Source organism: Podarcis muralis, chromosome 18, assembly GCF_964188315.1.
Source record: "Podarcis muralis chromosome 18, rPodMur119.hap1.1, whole genome shotgun sequence".
Taxonomy (NCBI): Eukaryota; Metazoa; Chordata; class Lepidosauria; order Squamata; family Lacertidae; genus Podarcis; species Podarcis muralis.
The window spans coordinates 8660156-8682847 of NC_135672.1; the positions used below are offsets into that span (position 1 = coordinate 8660156).

The 22692-nt window shown below is 48.5% G+C and overlaps 1 protein-coding gene across 1 annotated transcript in view; it reads left to right on the forward strand.

The window, feature by feature from the left end:
• Window positions 1-1143: 1143 nt before the first annotated feature.
• Window positions 1144-22692, forward strand: part of MLLT1 (MLLT1 super elongation complex subunit) — a 31017-nt gene continuing 9468 nt past the window's right edge. Inside the window, exons 1-7 of the mRNA XM_028713399.2 lie at window positions 1144-1336; window positions 6965-7145; window positions 8737-8819; window positions 11087-11230; window positions 12565-12690; window positions 15375-15929; window positions 18069-18156. Of these exons, the coding sequence (XP_028569232.2) occupies window positions 1325-1336; window positions 6965-7145; window positions 8737-8819; window positions 11087-11230; window positions 12565-12690; window positions 15375-15929; window positions 18069-18156 (1189 nt within the window). The 5' untranslated portion in view covers window positions 1144-1324. The remainder of the gene's footprint in view (window positions 1337-6964; window positions 7146-8736; window positions 8820-11086; window positions 11231-12564; window positions 12691-15374; window positions 15930-18068; window positions 18157-22692) is intronic.

The window sequence follows — 22692 nt, forward strand, 5'->3', positions numbered from 1 at the left end:
GAAGCACTATTTCTGGGTTAGCAGAGTGTGTAACCTGAGGTACCACTCTGTGTGTGTGTGTGTGTGTGTGTATACACACACACACACACACACACACACACACACATATATGAAATTAATAATAATAATAATACAGTGGTACCTCGGGTTAAGTACTTAATTCGTTCCAGAGGTCCGTTCTTAACCTGCAACTGTTCTTAACCTGAAGCACCACTTTAGCTAATGGGGCCTCTTGCTGCCGCCGCGCCGCCAGAGCCCGATTTCTGTTCTCATCCTGAAGCAAAGTTCTTAACCTGAAGCACTATTTCTGGGTTAGCGGAGTGTGTAACCTGAAGCGTCTGTAACCCGAGGTAGCACTGTGTGTGTGTTTGTGTGTACACACACACACACACACACATATATATATATATATATATATATGAATGAAATTATTAATAATAAAAATAATACAGTGGTACCTCAGGTTAAGTACTTAGTTGGAGATCCATCCTTAACCTGAAGCACCACTTTAGCTAATGGGGCCTCCTGCTGCCGCCAGAGCACGATTTCAGTTCTTATCCTGAAGCAAAGTTCTTAACCTGAAGCACTATTTCTGGGTTAGCGGAGTCTGTAACCTGAAGCGTATGTAACCTGAGGTACCACTGTGTGTATATATATATATATACACACACACACACACACACGAAATTAATAATAAATAAATAAATAAATAAATAAATGAAAATAAAATAACCCAAATTCATGAAGATAAAGCATAAAGCGCTGAACCTCCCCGCTCCCCCCATCCCTCGCGTCCCTAAAGCGGCGCTCGAGCGCCACCTCCATGAGGACTAGCGCCCCGCCTGGCCCGCCTCCCTCCCGAGCGTCCGTTACAGGGCAACGGCTCGCGCTCTCCCTCCGCGCGGTCTCCTTGGCGACGCGACACCCGCCTCGCCTCCCCATTGGTCCGCGCCTCCTCCCCCTCACTCCCGCCATCGGCATCTCTCCATTGGCCCAGGCCATCCCGCGCCCCTATTGGCCGAGGCGGCTGCCCGTTGTCGGAGCGGCGGTGGCGGGGAGGGGTTTCCGGTTCCGGCGTGGCGGCGGCGGCGGTTGTAGCGCAGGAGGGAAAGGAAAAGGAGCCTGTGGCGGGCGGGGGGGGAGGGCTGAGGCGAGGCCGGCGGGAGAGAGGCGCAGCAGGCCCCGAACCATGAGGCGGCGGCGGCGGCCTGAGGAGGAGGCGGAGCAGCAGCGGAAGCCGCATCCCTGAGGGGAAGCCAGGCTAGGCCCAAAAGCCCAGCAGGACGGGAAGAGAAAGAGGCGGGCGGGCAGGCCGGGCCCAGCCATGGACAATCAGGTGAGGCGAGCGGGGGGGGAGGGGCCGCTCTCGCCCCGCCCTCCCGCTCCACAAGAGGGGGCGTGGCTTGGCTGCATTGGCTGCCCTTGCAGGCCCCGCCCCCCGCCTGGCGGAAAGGGGGCGGGGCTTTGGCGGCCCTGAGGGGGAGAGGGGGCGTGGCGCGACGGTGCCGCAGAGCCCTGGCTCCTCCCCTTGGTGGGCGGGGCTTGCTGCTGGCTTTTTTTCACCCTCGTGGCTACGCCCCTCCCATCACACACACACACGGAAGGGGGCGGGGCTCTGCCTCGTGGGTGGGCTGCCAGCTGCCAAAGGGGCGTGGCTTGTCAGTCTTGGGTTTGTGGAGTTGGGACCACCAGGGTCATCTAGTCTGACCCGCCCTCGCGATGCAGGGATGATTATTATTATTATTTCCGTACGTTTCCGAGCACAATTAGTGTAGACTCTCTGGCCAGAGTGGTGCATGCTCTGGTTGTCTCCCACTTGGACTACTGCCATGCGCTCTACATGGGGCTGCCTTTGAAGGTGACCCGGAAACTACAACTAATCCAGAACGCGGCAGCTAGACTGGTGACCGGGAGCGGCCGCCGAGACCATATAGCTCTGGTCCTGAAAGACCTACATTAAGACCTAAATTGCCTTGGCCCAGTAGCTTGAAAGCCCTAAACGGCCCAGTATACCTGAAGGAGCATCTCCACCCCCATCGTTCAGCCCGGACACTGAGGTCCAGCGCCGAGGGCCTTCTGGCGGTTCCATCCCTGCGAGAAGTGAGGCTACAGGGAACCAGGCAGAGGGCCTTCTGGGGGGTGGCACCCTCCCACCAGATGTCAAAGAGAAAAATAACTACCAAATTTTTAGAAGACATCTGAAGGCAGCCCTGTTTAGGGAATCTTTTAACATTTAATAGGTTATTGTATTTTAGTGTTTTGTTGGAAGCCGCCCAGAGTGGTTGAGGAAACCCAGCCAGATGGGCGGCGTACAAATAATAAATTATTATTATTATTATTTGCTCAACAGTGTAGCTCCCTCCTCCAGTTACTGAAATGGGGAGGGAACAGGCCCCTCTCCTCCAGAGTATGGAAAGAGGATCTGCCACGATCCAGGAAGGGGGTGTGGCTTTGCTCCATCCGAAGGCTGGGAGCCCCCCCCCCCAAAAAAAGAGTAAGGACTGGATTGCTTGGGGGAGATGAGTGGCTCCTCCTCCTTCCCAGCCCATATCTGAGGGAGTGGAGTTTGGTTCTGCTGCCCAAAGGCACAGTTCTGTTTTGTGGATCTCCATTGTTCTGTTCTTTGCTCACCCCTCCATCCTATTAGCTGGGGAAAGAGGTGTTTCCACTCTTGGAAGTGGGTGTGTCTCCCTGAGAAGGGGAGGAGCTTGCGACTCAAAATTAGGGTAAGTGAGAGAGACTTGGGGGAGTTTTGACAGCTTGGAGCCCGGCCCTTTCTCAGTGGGGGTGGAGGATGCATGGAGAAAGAGGGCAGACAGCTGCCCCCTCCCCTTTCATGTACAGATGCTTCAGGTTGTGCAATTCCGGGTTGCGCACCGCACCGAACCCGGAAGTACCGGAACGGGTTACTTCCAGGTTTCGGCGCTTGCGTATGTGCCGAAGCGCTAAATTGCGCTTTGCACATGCACAGAAATACCGAATTGCAACCCGCACATGCACAGACGTGGCGCTGCAGGTTGCGAACGTGCTTCCTGCACGGATCACATTGACAACCCGAGCATCCACTGTACATGTAAGCATATCTCTGTGTGTATATACACTAGCATGTATATCTGCATGTACACCTCAAAAATAAGATGAGGAAAGAGCTTTGCTTGCACGTATTGTCTTGTTGTAGTCTATGCAGCAGCTTTGTACAGTAGACCTACTAGTATTGTTTTCATACTTCACAAGGTTGCCCAAGGCATGGCTGGCCCTAACCCTACCTCTTTTTGAGTTCATGGCAAAAGGCAGTGTTCAAACAAGGACCTTCACAGCTTTTAGTCATAGCATTCCCCCTAGGCCTGCATGCCCATGTTGCGCAGATAGGCCTTTGCTGATAATGTGCACCCACCTCCTGTCTATATAGCCGATTATATACTGGATCACCATTAATGTGAATCAGTATATAAAAAGGTAAAGGTACCCCTGCCCGTACGGGCCAGTCGTGTCCAACTCTAGGGTTGTGCGCTCATCTCACTTAAGAGGCCGGGAGCCAGCGCTGTCCAAAGACACTTCCGGATCACGTGGCCAGCGTGACGAAGCTGCTCTGGCGAGCCAGCACCAGCGCAGCACACGGAAACGCCGTTTACCTTCCCGCTATAAAGCGGTACCTATTTATCTACTTGCACTTAGGGGTGCTTTCGAACTGCTAGGTGGGCAGGCGCTGGGACTGAGCAGCGGGAGCGCACCCCGCCGCGGGGATTCGAACCGCCGACCATGCGATCGGCAAGTCCTAGGCACTGAGGTTTTACCCACAGTGCCACCCGCGTCCCTTGTATCAGTATATACCTGGCTATAAGAACAGCTTTGTGTATTTGAAATGCAGTTATTTAGATAGCAACTACTGTATGTATCATATATGTCTATATTCAGCAAGAATGGGCATGTGTGTCTGTTTACACATGTTATATTTTATGTTTTTGAATATCTTTAAATCAACAAACACAGGCTACATGGGCAGCACGTTCCACACACACGCTGAAATATGCATTATATTGAATACACATTATATAAACACACAAGCACATACAGCTGGCTACATGTGAATACTTCTGTGTTCATGTAAGCCTGTATCTAATTTATCTAAAACGTTTTGTAGCATGTAGCAAGGGGTACATGATGTTTATATAAATGTATATTTGATACATTTGATATAAATGTATATTTGATATTTGGGACGCGGGTGGCGCTGTGGGTAAAAGCCTCAGCGCCTAGAGCTTGCCGATTGAAAGGTCGGCGGTTCGAATCCCCGCGGCGGGGTGCGCTCCTGTTGTTCGGTCCCAGCGCCTGCCAACCTAGCAATTCGAAAGCACCCTCAGGTGCAAGTAGATAAATAGGGGCCGCTTACTAGCGGGAAGGTAAACGGCGTTTCTGTGTGCGGCTCTGGCTCGCCAGATGCAGCTTCGTCACGCTGGCCACGTGACCCGGAAGTGTCTCCGGACAGCGCTGGCCCCCGGCCCCTTGAGTGAGATGGGCGCACAACCCGAGAGTCTGTCAAGACTGGCCCGTACGGGCAGGGGTACCTTTACCTTTACCTTTATATTTGATACAGTTTGCATATTGGATGTAAGATAAGGAGGCAGACTTACTCTTCTTGGTTATCAATGAACTGGTTCCTACATGGCTGTTCCACCACTTGATATCTTAACTGTGAAGTAGTCATTACAGTTCTAACACCAGAGGCCCATTTTTCATATCTCCTCGAAGGCTGTGTGTGTCAGCAGTTCCCAGACATAGAGGTCCGATTCATTCTTGATTTCTTGCCTCCTGAATCACTGGTAGCTGAAAGGTGAATAGACTCCACTGCAAAAGCCCTGTGTTTTGAGGAGATGCGAGGAATTCTCCTTGCAATGTTTTATCTGCAACAGCCCATCCACACATGCAAGTTACTTGTGGAGTTACCAAACAATAACCATGTCTGTGTCACCTAGAGCGGTACTCAAACTCTGGTCTGCGGCCCACAGATTTCATTCATGTGGTCTGTGGCATTTCTGCAATAAATCGTATTGATTTTAGCTGCAGTTTTATTGCTTATATTTGTATTCTATTGCATTACAGTTTGTATTTTGTAGAATGCAGCTCATAATACCATAAAAGAAAAAGAAATAAAAGAAACAATTAGAAATACGATTAAAAATCATGCAGCACATTGTAATTGCTACAGTAGGAAAGAAAAACATTAAGTGATTCGCCAAGACCCCCAGCAGTTTTCAAGTGGTCCATGGCGAGTAAAGGTTTGGGAGCCACTGCCGTAATGGCAACCAGGACATCCCCCTGTTTGCACTCTTCAAATAATGTTCATATTTATGTACATTTATGCGACCTCTCTGAAACACACACTGATGTTCTGGATGCATCACTGCACATATACAAGGATCCACTGGTAAATACATTTTTTTCTTCTGGCACAAGCACGAAAGGAGAGTCTCTTCCTTTCTTGTGTCCCTGGAGAAACATGAGGACTCTCTGTGATGCCAGGCCAACTTAAGAAGCATGGAAGCTGGAAGTAATGCAAGGACTGTCCCTGGTGTGGTGTTGAACATGGAAGATGCTTGGGAGAGCCATGAGAGAGCTCCCTGCTGAATATATGAAGCTTAGCTGCCTTGGGGGTTAGTTTCCATTCCTATCTTCGGCTGTGGAGGAAGGCAAGGGGCTCACACACACACCTGGGCTCGCCCTTGAGCTCATATCATGTCAGAATACGCTTATCCCCTTTAAGGAGAGCATCTTGACAAGAGCAGGTTACCAAGGGGAGCCCAGATTTGTTGAGACCTGCACAAATATTAGCCCTTCCATTCTCAGGGACTGGATTTCAACAATACAACAAGACCAACCTTTGCCCTTCCTTCTTACATATTTTTTGGGGTTTCCTTACTAGGAAGTGACCCAGGTTCACTTCCCTGCTCTGCCACAGACCTTGTTGGGTGCTTGTGTTTCGGTTGAGGGCGCTCAGCATGACTGATACGGAAGCAGGACAGCACTCGAGCACTATAGGGTGTTGAGTGAGAGGTCTGCACTATGAAGCCAGTAACAGGAGAGAGAAAGTCTTCTGAAAGTAAAATAAATATGTCAGTGCCTCATGTTTTGCCATCACGTGTGTGTGTTAATGCCCCCAAAGTATCTGCGCACTGCAAGATGCACATGTTTCGGGTGCATGTCCGTAGCTGTCAACCTTCCCTTCTTTTGCGGGAAATTCCCTTATTCCAGCGCTGCTATCCTGGATTGCTAGATATCGTGTAGACTGTCCCCGGGACAGGTGAGGCTGCTGATCCCTTATTTTCGAATCTGAAAGTTGACAGCTATGTGCATGTCCAGCATGTGCCCCTGTCCAATGCTGCTCTTTTGACTACTTGCAGTGGGAGCTCAAGGGACCCGTTCTTTTTGGGGGGGAGAGGAGATGCTGGCTAGTTCCAAACACCTTTGGATATGCACCTTATCCATATCTGCATTCAATCCTAGAATTGGTGGGTGACTTTCAGACCATCTAGTTCAGGCGTAGGACACCCTTGGTCCTCAGGATGTTGCTACGCTATAACGCCTGTCAGCCCCAGCCGCCTTAACCAATAGCCAGTGATGACAGAAGTGGCTGTTCAAGCAACATACAGAGGGTCAAAGGTTTCGCAGACGTGACCAAGTCCGGCCTCTTGCATCCCCCAGAGGTGCAGCTTCCACTGGAAGACCTCCATTAAGGCCAATGGTCCTGTTGTCAAACTCTTCCATCAAGAAGCTCCCACTGTTCAACAGAACTCTGTTCTCCTGTAACTTCCATCCATAGTCCTGTGCTCTGAGGCAGCATTCAACCTTTCACCGTGAGGCATACCGTATCAGGGGTACCGTATTCTTGTCGCTGCTGCTTCGACTTTGACATTCCTAGATGTTGCCTGTCTCCTTCCTCATTCCGTAACTCCCTTTGCCTCCCTAGTGCACGGTCCAGGTGAAGTTGGAGCTGGGGCACCGCGCCCAGCTACGGAAGAAGCCCACCACCGAGGGATTCACCCATGACTGGATGGTGTTTGTGCGAGGCCCAGAACAATTCGAGATCCAGCACTTTGTGGAGAGGGTGGTCTTCCGGTTGCATCAGAGCTTCCCTAAACCGAAACGTGGTGAGTTCATGCGTGTGTGCCGTATTTTTCGCTCTGTAAGCGCACAAGGCGCACCTAGTTTTTGGAGGAGGAAAACAAGAAAACAAATATTCTGAATCTCAGAAGCCAGAACAGCAAGAGGGATCGCTGCGCAGTGAAAGCAGCGATCCCTCTTGCTGTTCTGGCTTCTGGGATACTGCGCAGCCTGCATTCGCTCCATAAGACGCACACACATTTCCCCTTACTTTTTAGGAGGGGAAAAGTGAGTCTTCTAGAGCAAAAAATACGGTGGCTTTCTCTGTAGGTGTGTTCTGCCATACTTCAAAGCACACAAGCGCTCCCATTGGGGACAGAGTACACATGCAAGCCCTGCCCTCATCCCCCCCAATACCCCACTGCTAACACCAAGATATGCTCAGTCCCTGACAACCTCCATGTTGAATGGAATCTGCCGGGGCTTCTCCTTGTGTTTGCTTGAACACAACCAAAATGCCTCTTGTGGTTGGGGAATCCTCAGCCACAGAACAGTGAAGGGTACCCTGCTCTTCATCAGATGAACAGGAGTAGAAACCCCTTGTAGACCTTCCCCAGTCAGCACAGGGGTTGTTGTCGGCTGTTCATGGGAGGGCTTTGGGGTGCGTGGCTTGCTTGAGAATCCCTGCACCACCCATCCACATATGCAGGGTCTTATCCAGCGCTGGTCGTACTCAGAGTAAGTCTATTGAAAGGATGTACATGGCCTGTTTGGGTCCATTCATTTCAGTGACTGTGCTCCAAGTAGGATTTAGCTAGATTTAGCAGCCCACAGAATTCACAGGTTTTGACAAATGCCTGAACTCTTGGCAAGCTAGAAGTACCTGCAGGCCAGAAGTGAATGGCTCCTTTCTCACTGCAGTCCTGCTCCTTGAGTGAGAACAATTGTTGGCCTAACACGTGGGTAGGCAATCTAAGGCCCGGGGGCTGGATCCGGCCCAATCACCTTCTAAATCCAGCCCGCGGACGGTCCAGGAATCAGCATATTTTTACAAGGACAGAATGTGTGCTTCTATTGAAAATGCATCTCTGGGTTATTTGTGGGGCATAGGAATTTGTTCATTTATTTTTTCAAAATATAGTCCGGCCCCCCACAAGGTCGGAGGGACAGTGGGCCGGCCCCCTCCTGAAAAAGTTTGCTGGCCCCTGGCCTAACACAAGGACGCTATGCTTGATGCGTTATCACCATCTCCATATTGGACTGCGAGAGACCCCTGTCTGAAACCCTGGAGAGCTGCTGCCGGCCCGTGTAGACAGTACTGAACTAGGTGGGCCAGAGGTCCAACAAGATACCAAGGTCCAAGGCAGCTTCCTATGTTCCTGTAATAGGTTATTGTTTCCAGTAGTGTATCACTCTGAAGTGTTTCACAAACATGATCTTGTAATCCTTACAACAGACCTGTAATTGCTATGTGTGTTGCTATCCCCATTCTCTAGGTAGGTGTGGAGATGCTCAGATTGGCAAAGAAAGAGAAGCTTGCCTGAGGCTACATAGCATAGAAGCTAGCTAACCTGTATGTTTCTTCTGCGATCCAACAGCCCTGAAGTTTTAATACTTAATTTCTTCTTTCCTTCTCAGTTTGCAAAGAACCTCCTTATAAAGTGGAGGAGTCGGGCTATGCTGGCTTCATTATGCCCATTGAAGTCCACTTCAAAAACAAGGTATCCTTTCAATCTCTCCTCCTTGCCGCCCCCGGGCTCCCTTCTTGCGTTCCCTTAAAACACACGGCAAACTCGGCGGGCTGGCCAGCCCCTGCAGCAATGTAGCTGAACCGCATTGGCCCAACCCAAGTTTTTATCCAGGTCCAGTTATCATTTAACCTGCTCGTTTCTAAGCAATGAGGCGGTTTGTGCATTTCATGCTCATCATCATGCGCTGATGTATCATGGGACTTCCAGATATGCAAAGGACCTCCCTGGTCTGCCTCTTGATGCTCCTTGTCTTTCACATCTCTGCATCTCTTTGTGGGGAGGTCTCCAGTGCGCTGCTCGTGGGCGTGACAGCAGCTTCAGACACCTCCCAAGACACCCTCCCAAATTCTTTTTTTTTTTAATTAAATTAAATTAGTTTTTGTTGATGGGAGTGTTCAGTTTTTTTTGTTTGTTTCATTTCTTAAACAAATGTATCAATCACTTTGCAGCATAGAGCCACTGAAGCGATGTGCCGTGTAACTTAAGTGTTGGCATTTTGACTTTGTGGGGGCTGGTTCTGAGCATTGCCTGTTTTTCTTCTGCTAAATAGATATTCTGCGGTGCCCACAACAGATTATTAGAATTCCAAATGTGTCCCGGGCCCAAAAAAGTTGGGATCCCTGCCTTGGTATTCAGATTTTAAAACAGGCATCCCCAGACTCAGCCCTCCGGATGTTTTGGGGCTACCCATCATCCCTAGCTAACAGGACCAGTGGTCAGGGATGATGGGAATTGTAGTCCCAAAACATCTGGAGGGCTGAGTTTGGGGGTGCCTGTTTTAAAAGCAGGTAGAACAGTGTATAGATTGTGTTGGCCCCAAACCAGCACCTTAGAATATGTAACCTTCCTCTGACTTCGGTTGGTACCTGATCTTTGCACCGTTATCCATGATGAGATAAAAGTCCAGGCCTGATTGCCGTGAGGGCTGCCCCTAATGCCCTTCTGGAAAACCTTTCGGCTCAGAGTACTGCAGTCCGGCTGCTAACTGGAACCTGCGGAATGGAGCTGTGTTCTTGCCAGTCCTCCGGGATCCTCCCTGCCCACCTCTGTGCCTGGAAGGTACACGTCAGAGTGCACATTTTGACCCACGCAGCCGAAAGCTTTTGGGCCCAGGATAGGCTGTTTCCATACAAGCCTGCCTGTGTTTGAAGTTTCAGCTGGGTTGCCCTCTATGTCTGCTGTGTTCTGTTCTGCGTTTGTTGCCTATCTTCCTAGTGTGTTTCAGTATTGTTCGAAGCCATCGCAGGGACCGGGGTGAAAAGAGAGCCATGTCTGAATGTCGGTATAGCAATAAGTAACCAAACAAACCCCTGTGTGGCAAAGAGAATGTCAGCAATGTCTAGGCAACACGATGACCATGTACATATGCAATAGACAATCTTTATAGAATTCCTTTAAACCATAACAAGTACAAAATAATCTTCAGTCTCAAAGTCTCTGAAAATCTTTAAATGAAGCAAGGCACCAGACTTTGTATGATAAAAGACAAGCTGTAAAGCTTTGTGTATTCAGCAAATATGATGTCCAGTACTGAACAGCGACTACATTATTACATGAGCACTGTTCCACAGCATTTGATATTTTCATTTACATACATTCATTCGAAATCAGATGGGTTTATGAAGCAATTCTGTATCCTCCCACCACACTGACGAAGAATTCTACAAAACAGTAGTCGATATCCGGAATCACTGTTCAGTATTGGACATCATATTTGCTGAATACACAAAGCTTCACAGCTTGTCTTTCATCTTACAAAGTCTGGTACCTCGCTTTGTTTAAAGATTTCAGAGACAAAGATCATTTTGGACTTGTTATGGTTTATTGTTATACATACATCATGTGTATGTACATGGTCATGGTCGTGTTGCCTAGACATTGCTGAATGTCGGTACAGTGGTACCTCAGGTTACATACGCTTCAGGTTACAGACTCCGCTAACCCAGAAATAGTGCTTCAGGTTAAGAACTTTGCTTCAGGATGAGAACAGAAATCGTGCTCCGGTGGCGCAGCAGCAGCGGGAGGCCCCATTAGCTAAAGTGGTGCTTCAGGTTAAGAACAGTTTCAGGTTAAGTACAGACCTCTGGAACGAATTAAGTATTTAACCCGAGGTACCACTGTATAGGCAACCCTGAGCTAGAAGTGCCAAATGTCTGACTCAATATAAGGCATCTCCCTGCGTTGGTATATATAGCTGTTAAAACCCCTTCATGAGGCTTTTCCTCCTTTGCTTTCAGGAGGAACCGAAGAAAGTTTGCTTCACCTACGATCTCTTCTTGAACCTGGAGGGGAATCCGCCCGTCAACCACCTGCGCTGCGAGAAGCTGACCTTCAACAACCCCACCAAGGAATTCCGCCGGAAACTAATCAGGGCTGGTGGGGTGAGTAGCCAAGACAAGATGCACCCTGGTCTTTGCACGCTCAGTGTCATGACTCTTTGCTGTTCTTTGGATCAATCTAGCCAAAAGCTCATAGCCGAATGGGTTTTGTGAAGTGCTGTTACGCTCTTTACAGTGGTACCTCGCAAGACGAATGCCTCGCAAGACAAAAAACTCGCAAGACGAAAGGGTTTTTTGTTTTTTGAGCTGCTTCGCAAGACAATTTTCCCTATGGGCTCGCTTCGCAAGACGGAAACGTCTTGCAAGTTTGTTTCCTTTTTCTTAACACCGTTAATACAGTTGCGACTTGACTTCGAGGAGCAACTCATAGCACGCGGTGTGGTAGCCTTTTTTTGAGGTTTTTGAAGACTTTGGTGATTTTTGAAGCTTTTCCAAAACTTTCCCGACACCGTGCTTCGCAAGACGACAAAAATCGCAAGACGACAAAACTCGCGGAACGAATTAATTTCGTCTTGCGAGGCACCACTGTATTTCTAGGCTGGGAAACAGGGTGAGGGTGATAGAGGTTTGTTGTGTGGTGCAGAGAAAATGACTGGATAATATGATAAAATGACTGGAAAATATGAAGAACAGAGGTTCTGACGAACAGATTATTAAAAACGTGTGAGGTAAACGGTGGAAGTCTTTTTTTAAAAAAAACTAAGGTAGATAAGGACAAGATGAAATTATACAATTGAATAGAAATATAGATGGGAAACGGCTATGTATTGTGAGTACTTACCTACTTTTAAAAATTTTCACTTATGATCTTTTTCTTTTACTTCTTTATTCTTTCTTTGTTCTTTTTTTCTTTTTTCTGATATCTTTCATTTCACTGCTTTATTGTGAATAGCATTTTATAGAGGTATAAGTAACTGTAAATATGATAAGAGACAAAATATTCTCGAATTCTTTTTCCTTGGTTAGATGTATTTCCTTTTTTTTGTATTTTCTTTTGTTCTGAATATGTATGTTTTCTAATTTGTACTTAATAAAATTATTGGAGACATAATAATTGAAAGTTGTAACAAGGTTTGAAATAAGGTAACAAATTGCTGATAATGTTATTACAAAGAACGCAGCTTTGGAAGGTGTGGGGAAGTCCAATGTTAAAAAAAAAAACAAAAACCAAAAAAATGTTTCTTGCATTTGGTCTTTCTGTATAATTTGAAATGTACAAAACTATGAAAAGAAACGCAATAAAAAATATTATAAAAAAATAAAAATAAATAAAATTATTATTTTTTTAAAAAAGAAAATGACCGGATAAGGGATTTCTGGAATTTGCTGGCACAAAGGTGTGGAACAGCATTAATATCCAAGTTGTCTCTCCTTAGGTGGTGGTCATGCCAGAAGGTGCTGAAACAGTGTCCAGGCCAAGTCCTGACTACCCCATGTTACCCACAATACCGCTCTCTGCCTTCTCTGATCCGAAAAAGACCAAACCACCCCATGGGTCAAAGGTGAGTCGCTTGGGAAGAGTGTGGGAATGTCCTTCCAAAATGATGAGGTCTAGAATCTTTCGTCGTTCCCATTCTGCAGAGACGCTAAAGCCCTCCGAAGAGGCATAGAATTATGTGCACACTATATATACCGTATTTTTTGCTCTAGAAGACTCACTTTTCCCCTCCTAAAAAGTAAGGGGAAATGTGTGCGCGTTTTATGGAGCGAATGCAAGCTGCGCAGCTATCCCAGAAGCCAGAACAGCAAGAGGGATTGCTGCTTTCGCTGCACAGCGATCCCTCTTGCTGTTCTGGCTTCTGAAATTCAGAATATTTTTTTCCCTTGTTTTCCTCCTCCAAAAACTAGGTGCGCCTTGTGGTCTGGTGCGTCTTATAGAGCGAAAAATACGGTATTCCCTTTGGCTTCAGTATTGTATTATGGTTGAGTTGAACTAATGGCTGGAAATCACAGAGAATTGGGTCTCAGGTAAACTATGCAAACCTCCACTAGTCAAGGCTATTCAAGAATGGGCCAGGCTGCTTTAGGAGGTGGTGGGCTCTCTGTCACTGGAGGTGTTGAAGTAGAAGAAGAAGAAGAGTTTGGATTTGATATCCCGCCTTTCACTCCCTTTAAGGAGTCTCAAAGCGGCTAACATTCTCCTTTCCCTTCCTCCCCCACAAAAAACACTCTGTGAGGTGAGTGGGGCTGAGAGACTTCAGAGAAGTGTGACTGGCCCAAGGTCACCCAGCAGCTGCAGGTGGAGGAGCAGAGACGCGAACCCGGTTCCCCAGATTACGAGACTACCGCTCTTAACCACTACACCACACTGGCTCTCAGACAGGGCAGTCATCTTTCAGGGATGCAGTAGTAGCAGGTTGGATGTATGACTTCTAATTATTTGATACGTTGCATCTGTAGCAGAGAACAGAAGTAGGGGAAAGATACCCTAGGCCAGAGGAGAGCCTAGGTAATCCTGCACTTGCAATCGTTATTGCAGAATCCTCAGTCTTTGCATTAGTATAAATTAGAAAGAATATGAATATCTGTTTTAATAGCACTGATTGGAAATATACAAGGGGCGGGTAACTGACCTGTATTAATTATTCCTGAATAACTGTTTGAGGCTGTCCTGAAGCAAGCAGAGGACAAGTCAGAGGTTGGAAAACTGTGCCTTGCCTGTGAGACTTCAGCTTGCTTCATTAGCGTCCTATACAATCAAGGCTACAGCACCTCTGACGCACATTTCTCGGTCTGTGGTCCAGTGAAGCCGCAGAGTTGATTTCTGAGAATGTGTAGTGAAAAGAGGGATCCCGCTGGAACTTGTGAGTTGCCCAACTAGGAAAATGTGGGGTGCAAGTACTGTTTTGGACCAGTGTAAATCTATGGAGGAAGGAGGGCTGGATGAATGGATGTTGCAGCCCCTTTTATTCCTTTGTTCCATTGTTTTATTTTCTGCTAGTTATAATAATAATAATAATAATATATTATTTATACCCCGCCCATCTGGCTGAGTTTCCCCAGCCACTCTGGGCGGCTCCCAATCAGTGTTAAAAACAGTACAGCATTACATATTAAAAACTTCCCTGAACAGGGCTGCCTTAAGATGTCTTCTGAATATCAGGTAATTATTTATCTCTTTGACATCTAATGGGAGGGCGTTCCACAGGGTCTGTTTACCATTTTGCTTTCTTCTGAATTTGAAAGAACACGGCCACAGTGAGATACGACTTACCGTATTTTCAGCTGTATAAGACGCATTTTCCCCCTCCTAAAAAGTAAGGGGAAATGTGCGTGCGTCTTATGGAGCGAATTGCAGGCTGCGCAGCTAGCGCTGAAGCCAGAACAGCAAGAGGGAGAGCTGCGCAGCGAAAGCAGCGATCCCTCTTGCTGTTCTGACTTCTGGGACAGCCGCGCGAAGCCTCTTCAGGGCAACGGGAGGAACGCTTCGCTTCACTGGAGAGGCGCTGCGCAGAGAGGGAGAGCTGCACAGCGCCCCTTCAGCGAAGCGGGAGGAGAAATGGAGCCCCTTCCGTTTCTCCTCCCGCTTTGCTGGAGAAGCGCCGTGCAGATTCAGAATATATTTTTTTCTTGTTTTCCTCCTCTAAAACTAGGTGCGTCTTATGGTCGGGTGCGTCTTATAGAGCGAAAAATACGGTAACTGGTTATCTGAATGCTTCCTGCATGGTGGCTTTCCCTTTGGAGGAAGATTCCATTTTCTCCGCAGAACCCAATCCTTTTTTTTATATATATAAAATCTTTATTAGGGTTTTTACATTACAAAATAGAAAAAGAAAAAATACAAAATAAAAATAGTTAAAAACAATCAATCTTTTCATCACATTATTTTTCATTTACTTGTTTCCCGGACCTCCTCGTACCTCCCTTTTTTGTATTCCAGTTCAATTTATTAGCTCAGCAGTTTCTTTCCCTCTTTATTCTACCCAGGTCTTTAATCTTAAATTATTATAACATTAAATCTTTACTTATAAAAAAACCATTTTTTCGTATTCTTTTATACCGTTAGCTAGAAACCACTTAATTTCAATCCAACATCATTCTAACATTCATTAATTTTACAGTATCTCTGTAAATAGTCTTTAAATTTATTCCAGTCTTCTTCCACCGACTCTTCTCCCTGGTCTCGGACTCAGAACCCAATCCTTTCTAACTTTGCTGGTCTTTTCATTTCTCCACCGGTGCTTAGGAGGCCAACAAAGATGGGAGCAAAGCTTCCAAACCACACAAGGTCACCCGAGAACATCGCGAGAGGCCCAGGAAAGACTCGGAGAGCAAAAACTCCTCCCGAGACCTTGAAAGGGAGCCGGGCAAACCTGTGAAGGACTCCTCCAGGAAACCCACTGAGAACAAGGTGCCCAAAGAGGAGAAGACCCTCCCGAAAGCTGCTTTCAAGGAGCCCAAGCTGGCTCTCAAGGAGCCCAAGCTGGAGAACACGTCGCCAAAGGGTGGTCCTCCACCGCCAGACATGAAGCCTTCCAGCAAAAGGCCCTCTGCGGTAGAGTCTCCCAAACCCAGCGCTAAGAAGCCGAAGAAGAGCAGCTCCAAAGGAGCCAAGACCGTCCCCTTGGCAACGTCCCCTCGGACTTCGTCTTACGCCGAGAAGAAGCCAGCCAAGGAGAAGCCGAGCGCCAAAGTGGAGAAGATGAAAACGGAGACGGAGACGAAGGCAATCAAAAAACCCTTGGAGGTGGCGGTGGCAGAGGACTCCAATTCCGAGGACGAAGCTTCCCTGAAGTCAGAGGTGAGGGGCCTGTTCTCTTCCCTGCAAGGCCAGGCAGGGCTGCGCTGTATGGTGTCTACTGAGTGTAGGCAATTACTGTATTTTTTGCTCTATAAGAGTCGCTTTTCCCCTCCTAAAAAGTAAGGGGAAATGTGTGTGCGTCTTATGGGGCGAATGCAGGCTGCGCAGCTATCCCAGAAGCCAGAACAGCAAGAGGGATTGCTGCTTTCGCTGCGCAGCGATCCCTCTTGCTGTTCTGGCTTCTGAGATTCAGAATATTTGTTTTCTTGTTTTCCTCCTCCAAAAACCAGGTGCGTCTTGTGGTCTGGTGCGTCTTATAGAGCGAAAAATACGGTAAATACAATCCATGCTGAAGACAGAGCTGTTTGGACCTGGAGCTCTTGTTGAGTTTCAGTCCTGCACCTTCCTTCTCTGCCCTCTAGTCTGCTGACATTTCTTCTTAGGATTCGTAAAGGTTTTTCAGAATGCAGGGAAACCCTGGAGGTGAGGTACAATGGTGGTTTCCCTCACTACCATCCTAAAATACTTAAGAAATGGCCAGTTTCTCCCCCCTCTAAGATTCCAGCCTGAGAGGGCTCATGGGGAGTTGAATGGTTTCGCAAAACTTTTTCTTTAACCGTATTTAAAAACAAAAACGGTTAACCCACTCTTTTCTCCAACGTGCTCAAATAAATAAATAAATAAATCCTGTGCCGACTATCTGACTGGCTTGCCCCAGCCGCTCAACAAATATTAAAAATGCAATGAAACTTAGGACATTAAAAACTTGATTGCATAATAATAATAATAATAATTTATTATTTATACCCCGCCCATCTGGCTGGGTTTCCCCAGCCACTCTGGGCGGCTTCCAACTGAATATTAAAAACAGTACAGCATCAAACATTAAAAACTTCCCTAAAGAGGGCTGCCTGTCCCAGGCAGCCCAAGCACTGACTAGACCAGGGTCCGGCAAGGTTTACCTCGCCTGGGCCGGTTCACTCCAGCAGATAGCCCTCCAGGGGCCACGATTTCTGGCGTCTGTGCAGACACAATTTCCGGCATCTGCGCATGCGCAGATGCGATTTCCAGCACCGCAGAAGCGAGCCCCCGTGCCGCGCTGCGCCGGTTTAGCCCAGCGGGCGGGGACTCGCCAAGCGGGCAGCTCAGTTGGGGGCGGCTCGTGGGCTGGTTAAACGACCCCCGTGGGCCGCTTATGGCCCATGGGCCTTAGGTTGCCGGCCCCTGGACTAGACCCTGGTCACTTTAGCTTGTAACCTGACCTGGGACCTCAGGGTGAAGGCTGGGTAATAAATTGTAATTGTTAGTACGTACCCCTTGGTCCATAGTGCCACCCCGTACTCTCCATCATTCTTACCACATGTTCCAGAACTGGGTCAAGGAAGACGGTCTGGCGTTCCACCCTGGGAAACCTTGACTCCAGTCAAGCCACCCACACACCACCCTCGGGCTCAGGGTGGATTTGATTTAAATTACAGTGGTACCTCTGGTTACGTACTTAATTCGTTCTGGAGGTCCGTTCTTAACCTGAAACTGTTCTTAACCTGAACCATCACTTTAGCTAATGGGGCGTCCTGCTGCTGCCACGCTGCCGCCGCGTGATTTCTGTTCTCATCCTGAAGCAAAGTTCTTAACCCGAGGTAATATTTCTGGGTTAGCGGAGTCTGTAACCTGAAGCATATGTAACCCCAGGTACCACTGTACCACTCTGTTCTCCCTTTATCTACTTGCACTTTGACGTGCTTTCGAACTGCTAGGTTGTCAGGAGCAGGGACTGAGCAACGGGAGCTCACCCCGTCATCACGGGGATTCGAACCGCCGATCTTCTGATCGGCAGGTCCTAGGCCCTGTGGTTTAACCCACAGCGCCTATTACAGCTGTGTCCCCCCCCCCCCCAACAACATGAGGATCCAACTTATCCCTATCTTTCTTAAGTCCTGAGAAGAAGCTTGATCAGACTTCCAAGTCTGTGAGGTCATCCTCTTGGTTACTAAAGGACAAAACTGAAGAACCTTCCATGGGAAATAAAAGAAATTGGGCCGGGCTGCCATCTCTCTCTCTCTGCCATTCTGCTATATGGACCAAAGTGTTGAAATTAATTCTCTCTCTTCCTTCTTCCTTTCTCTGTGTCGACTGAAGTCCGCCCCATCCAGCCCTTCCAACTCCAGCTCCAGCTCCGACTCCAGCTCCGACTCTGATTTCGAGCCATCTCAGAACCACAGCCAAGGTGCGTTGCTGTTTGGAAATCTCACGTGAGTCTTGGTGTCAATTAAGCCTACGATGCCTCCCCCCCAAGTGTGAGGTTTTTGTTTGTCATACTGGCCCAATAATAGCCACCAGTTCATAAAACCTGGCAGTCAACGTTGTGCTTCCTGAATGTTTGAAAGCGCTTAGCTAAAGGCACAGAAAAGCTTGACAAGGGCTGATGTAAGTCAAGTGACTGAGCTGGAAAACTGGAAGCGCCCAGTTTAGGCCCCCTTAGGTGGTCCAGTGGACCATAAAGAAGGCTGATGGCCGAAGAATGGATGCTTTTGAATTCTGGTGCTGGAGGAGACTCTTGAGAGTCCCATGGACTGCAAGAAGATCAAACATATCCATTCTGAAGGAAATCAGCCCTGAGTGCTCACTGGAAGGACAGATCGTGAAGCTGAGGCTCCAAGACTTTGGCCACCTCATGAGAAGAGAAGACTCCCTGGAAAAGACCCTGATGTTGGGGAAGATGGAGGGCACAAGGAGAAGGGGACGACAGGGGACGAGATGGTGGGACAGTGTTCTCGAAGCTACCAGCATGAGTTTGACCAAACTGCGGGAGGCAGTGGAAGACAGGAGTGCCTGGCGTGCTCTGGTCCAGGGGGTCACGAAGAGTCGGACACGACTAAACGACTCAACAACAACAGGTGGTCCAGGGCAAGTCATTCTCTTTCAGCCTCAGTCAGTGCTGAACTACATCCACCTACATCAGCCATCTTTTAGCACAACCCTGAGAGGTAGTTCAGCACCAACTGAGGCTGAGAGAGAGTCACTTGCCGTTGGCCACCTAAGGGGGACTAAACTGGGCGCTTCCAGTTTTCCAGCTCAGTCTCTTGACTTACATCAGCCCTTGTCAAGGTTTTCTGTGCCTTTAGTTAAGTAGCTTCCTTTTTTAAAATACCGCCGCTGTAGAAAGTCGTGCCACTTGGCTAGACATAAACGCGGCAGCCTCACCAGTTCCCCGAAAACCCCAGAGAGCTGCTGTCTGCCAGCAGAGACCAGCCTCCTCCAACCCTGCGGGCTCCCGGTGTTTCAGTCAGCATGGCCGGACATCGAAGAGTTGCAAAAATAACTGCTCGCCTGAGGGAATCTTTAGAAAAGTTGCTGCTTTTTCCACCTCCCTTTGCAAAAAAGGCCATGTTAGGCTAGCAAAAGACTGCTAGGGCAGGAACTGATTTGCAAAGTTAGCCATGGTGTGCTTGACTCATTTTGCCTATATCCTTTCCACCTGGCACAATTCCACCACGATTAGGTGCAGTAATACGGCGGGGGGGGGGGAGAGAATATTCTGCTTTGGCCAGATGTTGCAGGTGTCGAGCTCCTCAAATTGTTCATCTCTGGTTACTTGGGAAGTGGATAGTTACGTGTTCACCCCACCCCTGGTGGGAGCCATAACATGGCTGCTCTTCTGGGTGGGGGGGGGGGTATCAACAAACGGAAGCAAATGTGGGTCTACATCAGAAGCAGCAGTGGTGATAAGTGATAAGTTTCTAGCCTTTGAGGCTGTAAAGGTGATAGTCCTGACTGATAAAAACAAATCGTTAGCATTAATTCTGCCATTTTTTGGTACTAAACAATAATACTTTAGAGAAGCACTTGACAAATAATATATTTGTCAAGTGCTTCTCTAAAGTGTGTGATCCCCAGATGGTTTGACGGGTGGGGTTTGAGTCTGAGAGAAAACGTCTTGCCTAAGTCTGCCTTTGCCACAAGTCTGTGGCAGATGCAAGATTTGAAATGAGGACTTCCTGAATCACAGCGCCATCTCTCCGCTGCTATGTCAAATCACCTCTCTGACACATGTGCTTGCCTCTTGCCTCTTCTTCTCTCTCCCACCCCCCTTAAAAATGAATTCAGGACACAAGCTGACGGATGGGTTAACTGGCGTGCAGGTGGGGGCACCCAAGGGAGAAGGCAGAGCCATGGGATCACCAGTCTTGGAGCGGACAGCTTCAAATAATAATAATAATAATAATAAATTTTATTTATATCCCGCCCTCCCCAGCCGAAGCCGGGCTCAGGGCGGCTAACAACAATAAAACAATACAACATTATAAATACATTCTAAAAATTAATTAAAATACAAATTGATGGCAACCATAGACTAAAGCTTTGTAGAGATTGCCAAAGGAGGGAGTCAGGCTGCGCCCTGACCAAAGGCCTGGTGGAACAGCTCTGTCTTACAGGCCCTGCGAAAAGATGTCAAGTCCTGCAGGGCCCTTGTCTCTTGCGACAGGGCATTCCACCAGGTTGGAGCCGCAGTCGAAAAAGCTCTGGCTCTAGTTGAGGCCAGCCTAACCTCTCTGTGGCCTGGGACCTTCAAGATGTTTTTATTTGAAGACCGTAAGTTCCTCTGTGGGGCATACCAGGAGAGGCGGTCCCGTAGGTACGAGGGTCCTAGGCCGTATAGGGCTTTAAAGGTTAAAACCAGCACCTTAAACCTGATCCTGTACTCCACCGGGAGCCAGTGCAGCTGGTATAGCACCGGATGAATGTGATCTCGCAGCGAAGACCCCGTAAGGAGTCTCGCTGCGGCATTCTGCACCCGCTGGAGTTTCTGGGTCAGTCTCAAGGGCAGCCCCACGTAGAGCGAGTTACAATAATCCAGTCTGGAGGTGACCGTCGCGTGGATCACAGTGGCTAGGTCAGGGCGAGAGAGGTAAGGAGCCAACTGCTTAGCTTGGCGGAGATGAAAAAATGCCGCCTTTGTTATAGCTGCAATCTGCGCCTCCATGGAGAGGGAGGTATCGAAGATTACACCCAAACTCTTAACGGACGGTGCTGGCACTAATTGCACCCCCGCACGAGAAGGGAGTTGCCCCCTCAATCTCATATCGTCCCGTCCCAGCCAGAGGACCTCTGTCTTCGAAGGATTTAACTTCAACCGGCTCCCACGTAACCATCCAGCCACAGCTTCCAAGCATCTGATCAGTGTGTCTGGGGCCGAGTCAGGATGGCCATCCATCAACAGATAGAGTTGGGTGTCATCAGCATACTGATGGCAGCCCAGCCCAAAACTCCGGACAAGCTGGGCAAGGGGGCGCATAAAGATGTTAAAAAGCATCGGGGAGAGAATCGCACCCTGAGGCACTCCACACACCAAGGAGTGGCGGGATGACAATTCCCCCCCAAGCGCCACCCTCTGTCCCCGACCAGAGAGAAACGAGCGCAGCCATTGAAGGGCTGTGCCCTGGATCCCCACGTCGGCAAGGCGGTGGTCCAGGAGTTCGTGATCGACCATGTCGAAGGCTGCTGACAGGTCTAGAAAATAGTCAAATGTTTGCAACCTTCTCTCTTCCTGGAATCCTGAAGACAGTCTTCCAAGCTTCTACTGCTTGGGTGGGGGACCTTTGGCTCTCCATATGTCTCTAAACTGGGATGCGGGTGGCGCTGTGGGTTAAACCACAGAGCCTAGGACTTGCCGATCAGAAGGTCGGCGGTTCGAATCCCCGCAATGACGGGGTGAGCTCCCGTTGCTCAGTTCCAGCTCCTGCCAACCTAGCAGTTCGAAAGCACATCAAAGTGCAAGTAGATAAATAGGTACCGCTCCAGCGGGAAGGTAAACGGCGTTTCCGTGTGCTGCTCTGGTTCGCCAGAAGTGGCTTAGTCCTGCTGGCCATATGACCTGTACGCTGGCTCCCTCGGCCAATAAAGCGAGATGAGCGCCACAACCCCGACTGGACCTAACGGTCAGGGGTCCCTTTACCTTTATGTTTCTAAACTACAGCTCCCACCAGTCATCCCTGGCCATTGGCCATTCTTGCTAGGACTTGTGGGATTGTAGTTGAGTGTCTGGAGAGTTAAAGATTCCCCATTCCTGCTGTACTTAGCTCCTTGTATCACACTTAACTACCACCACCATTGCAAGTGCAGCAAACAAAGCAATTGTCCGCACGTAAAAGAACCTCCACAGATGTAAACAAGGTTTATTTATTACAGGCTTCCTAACGGTGTTTAAAACTCTGTGGACAAGTATTTTGGAGGCAGGGAACTTGTTGTTACAGTGGAACCTTGGTTTTTGAGCGTCTCGGAAGCCGAACATTTTGGTTTCTGAAAACCCGGAAGTAATTGCTTCCGTTTTCAAACACGCCTCGGAAGTCAAATGGCTTCCGAAGCGCGTTTCTCAATTTTCCCCATTGAAATTGCCTATTGTCCATTGCGCCTCAATCGTTGAACGTTTCAGAAGCTGAATGATCTTCCGGAACGGATAACGTTCAACAACCGAGGTTCCACTGTAGAAGGTTTCTAAACCCGTTTCTTTTTGTTCTGAAATGTCTGATGGTAACACACTGATTTTGCTGTCAAACCGGAGAGATGGGAGGGGGACTTGGTGTATGAATTTATGCTGTATGAATGCCCCTTTTCCTCCGAATTGTGTCCCGTGGCTCAACAGCCACCCTGTTTACTGTTCTAGACAGGTAGAACAACGAGCTAAACAGGCCTTGTGGTGGGCCACTCTCCCTGTCTCGCGATCAGGCTGTGTTTGGCTTGGGGAGCCCTCAAACTGTGCCAC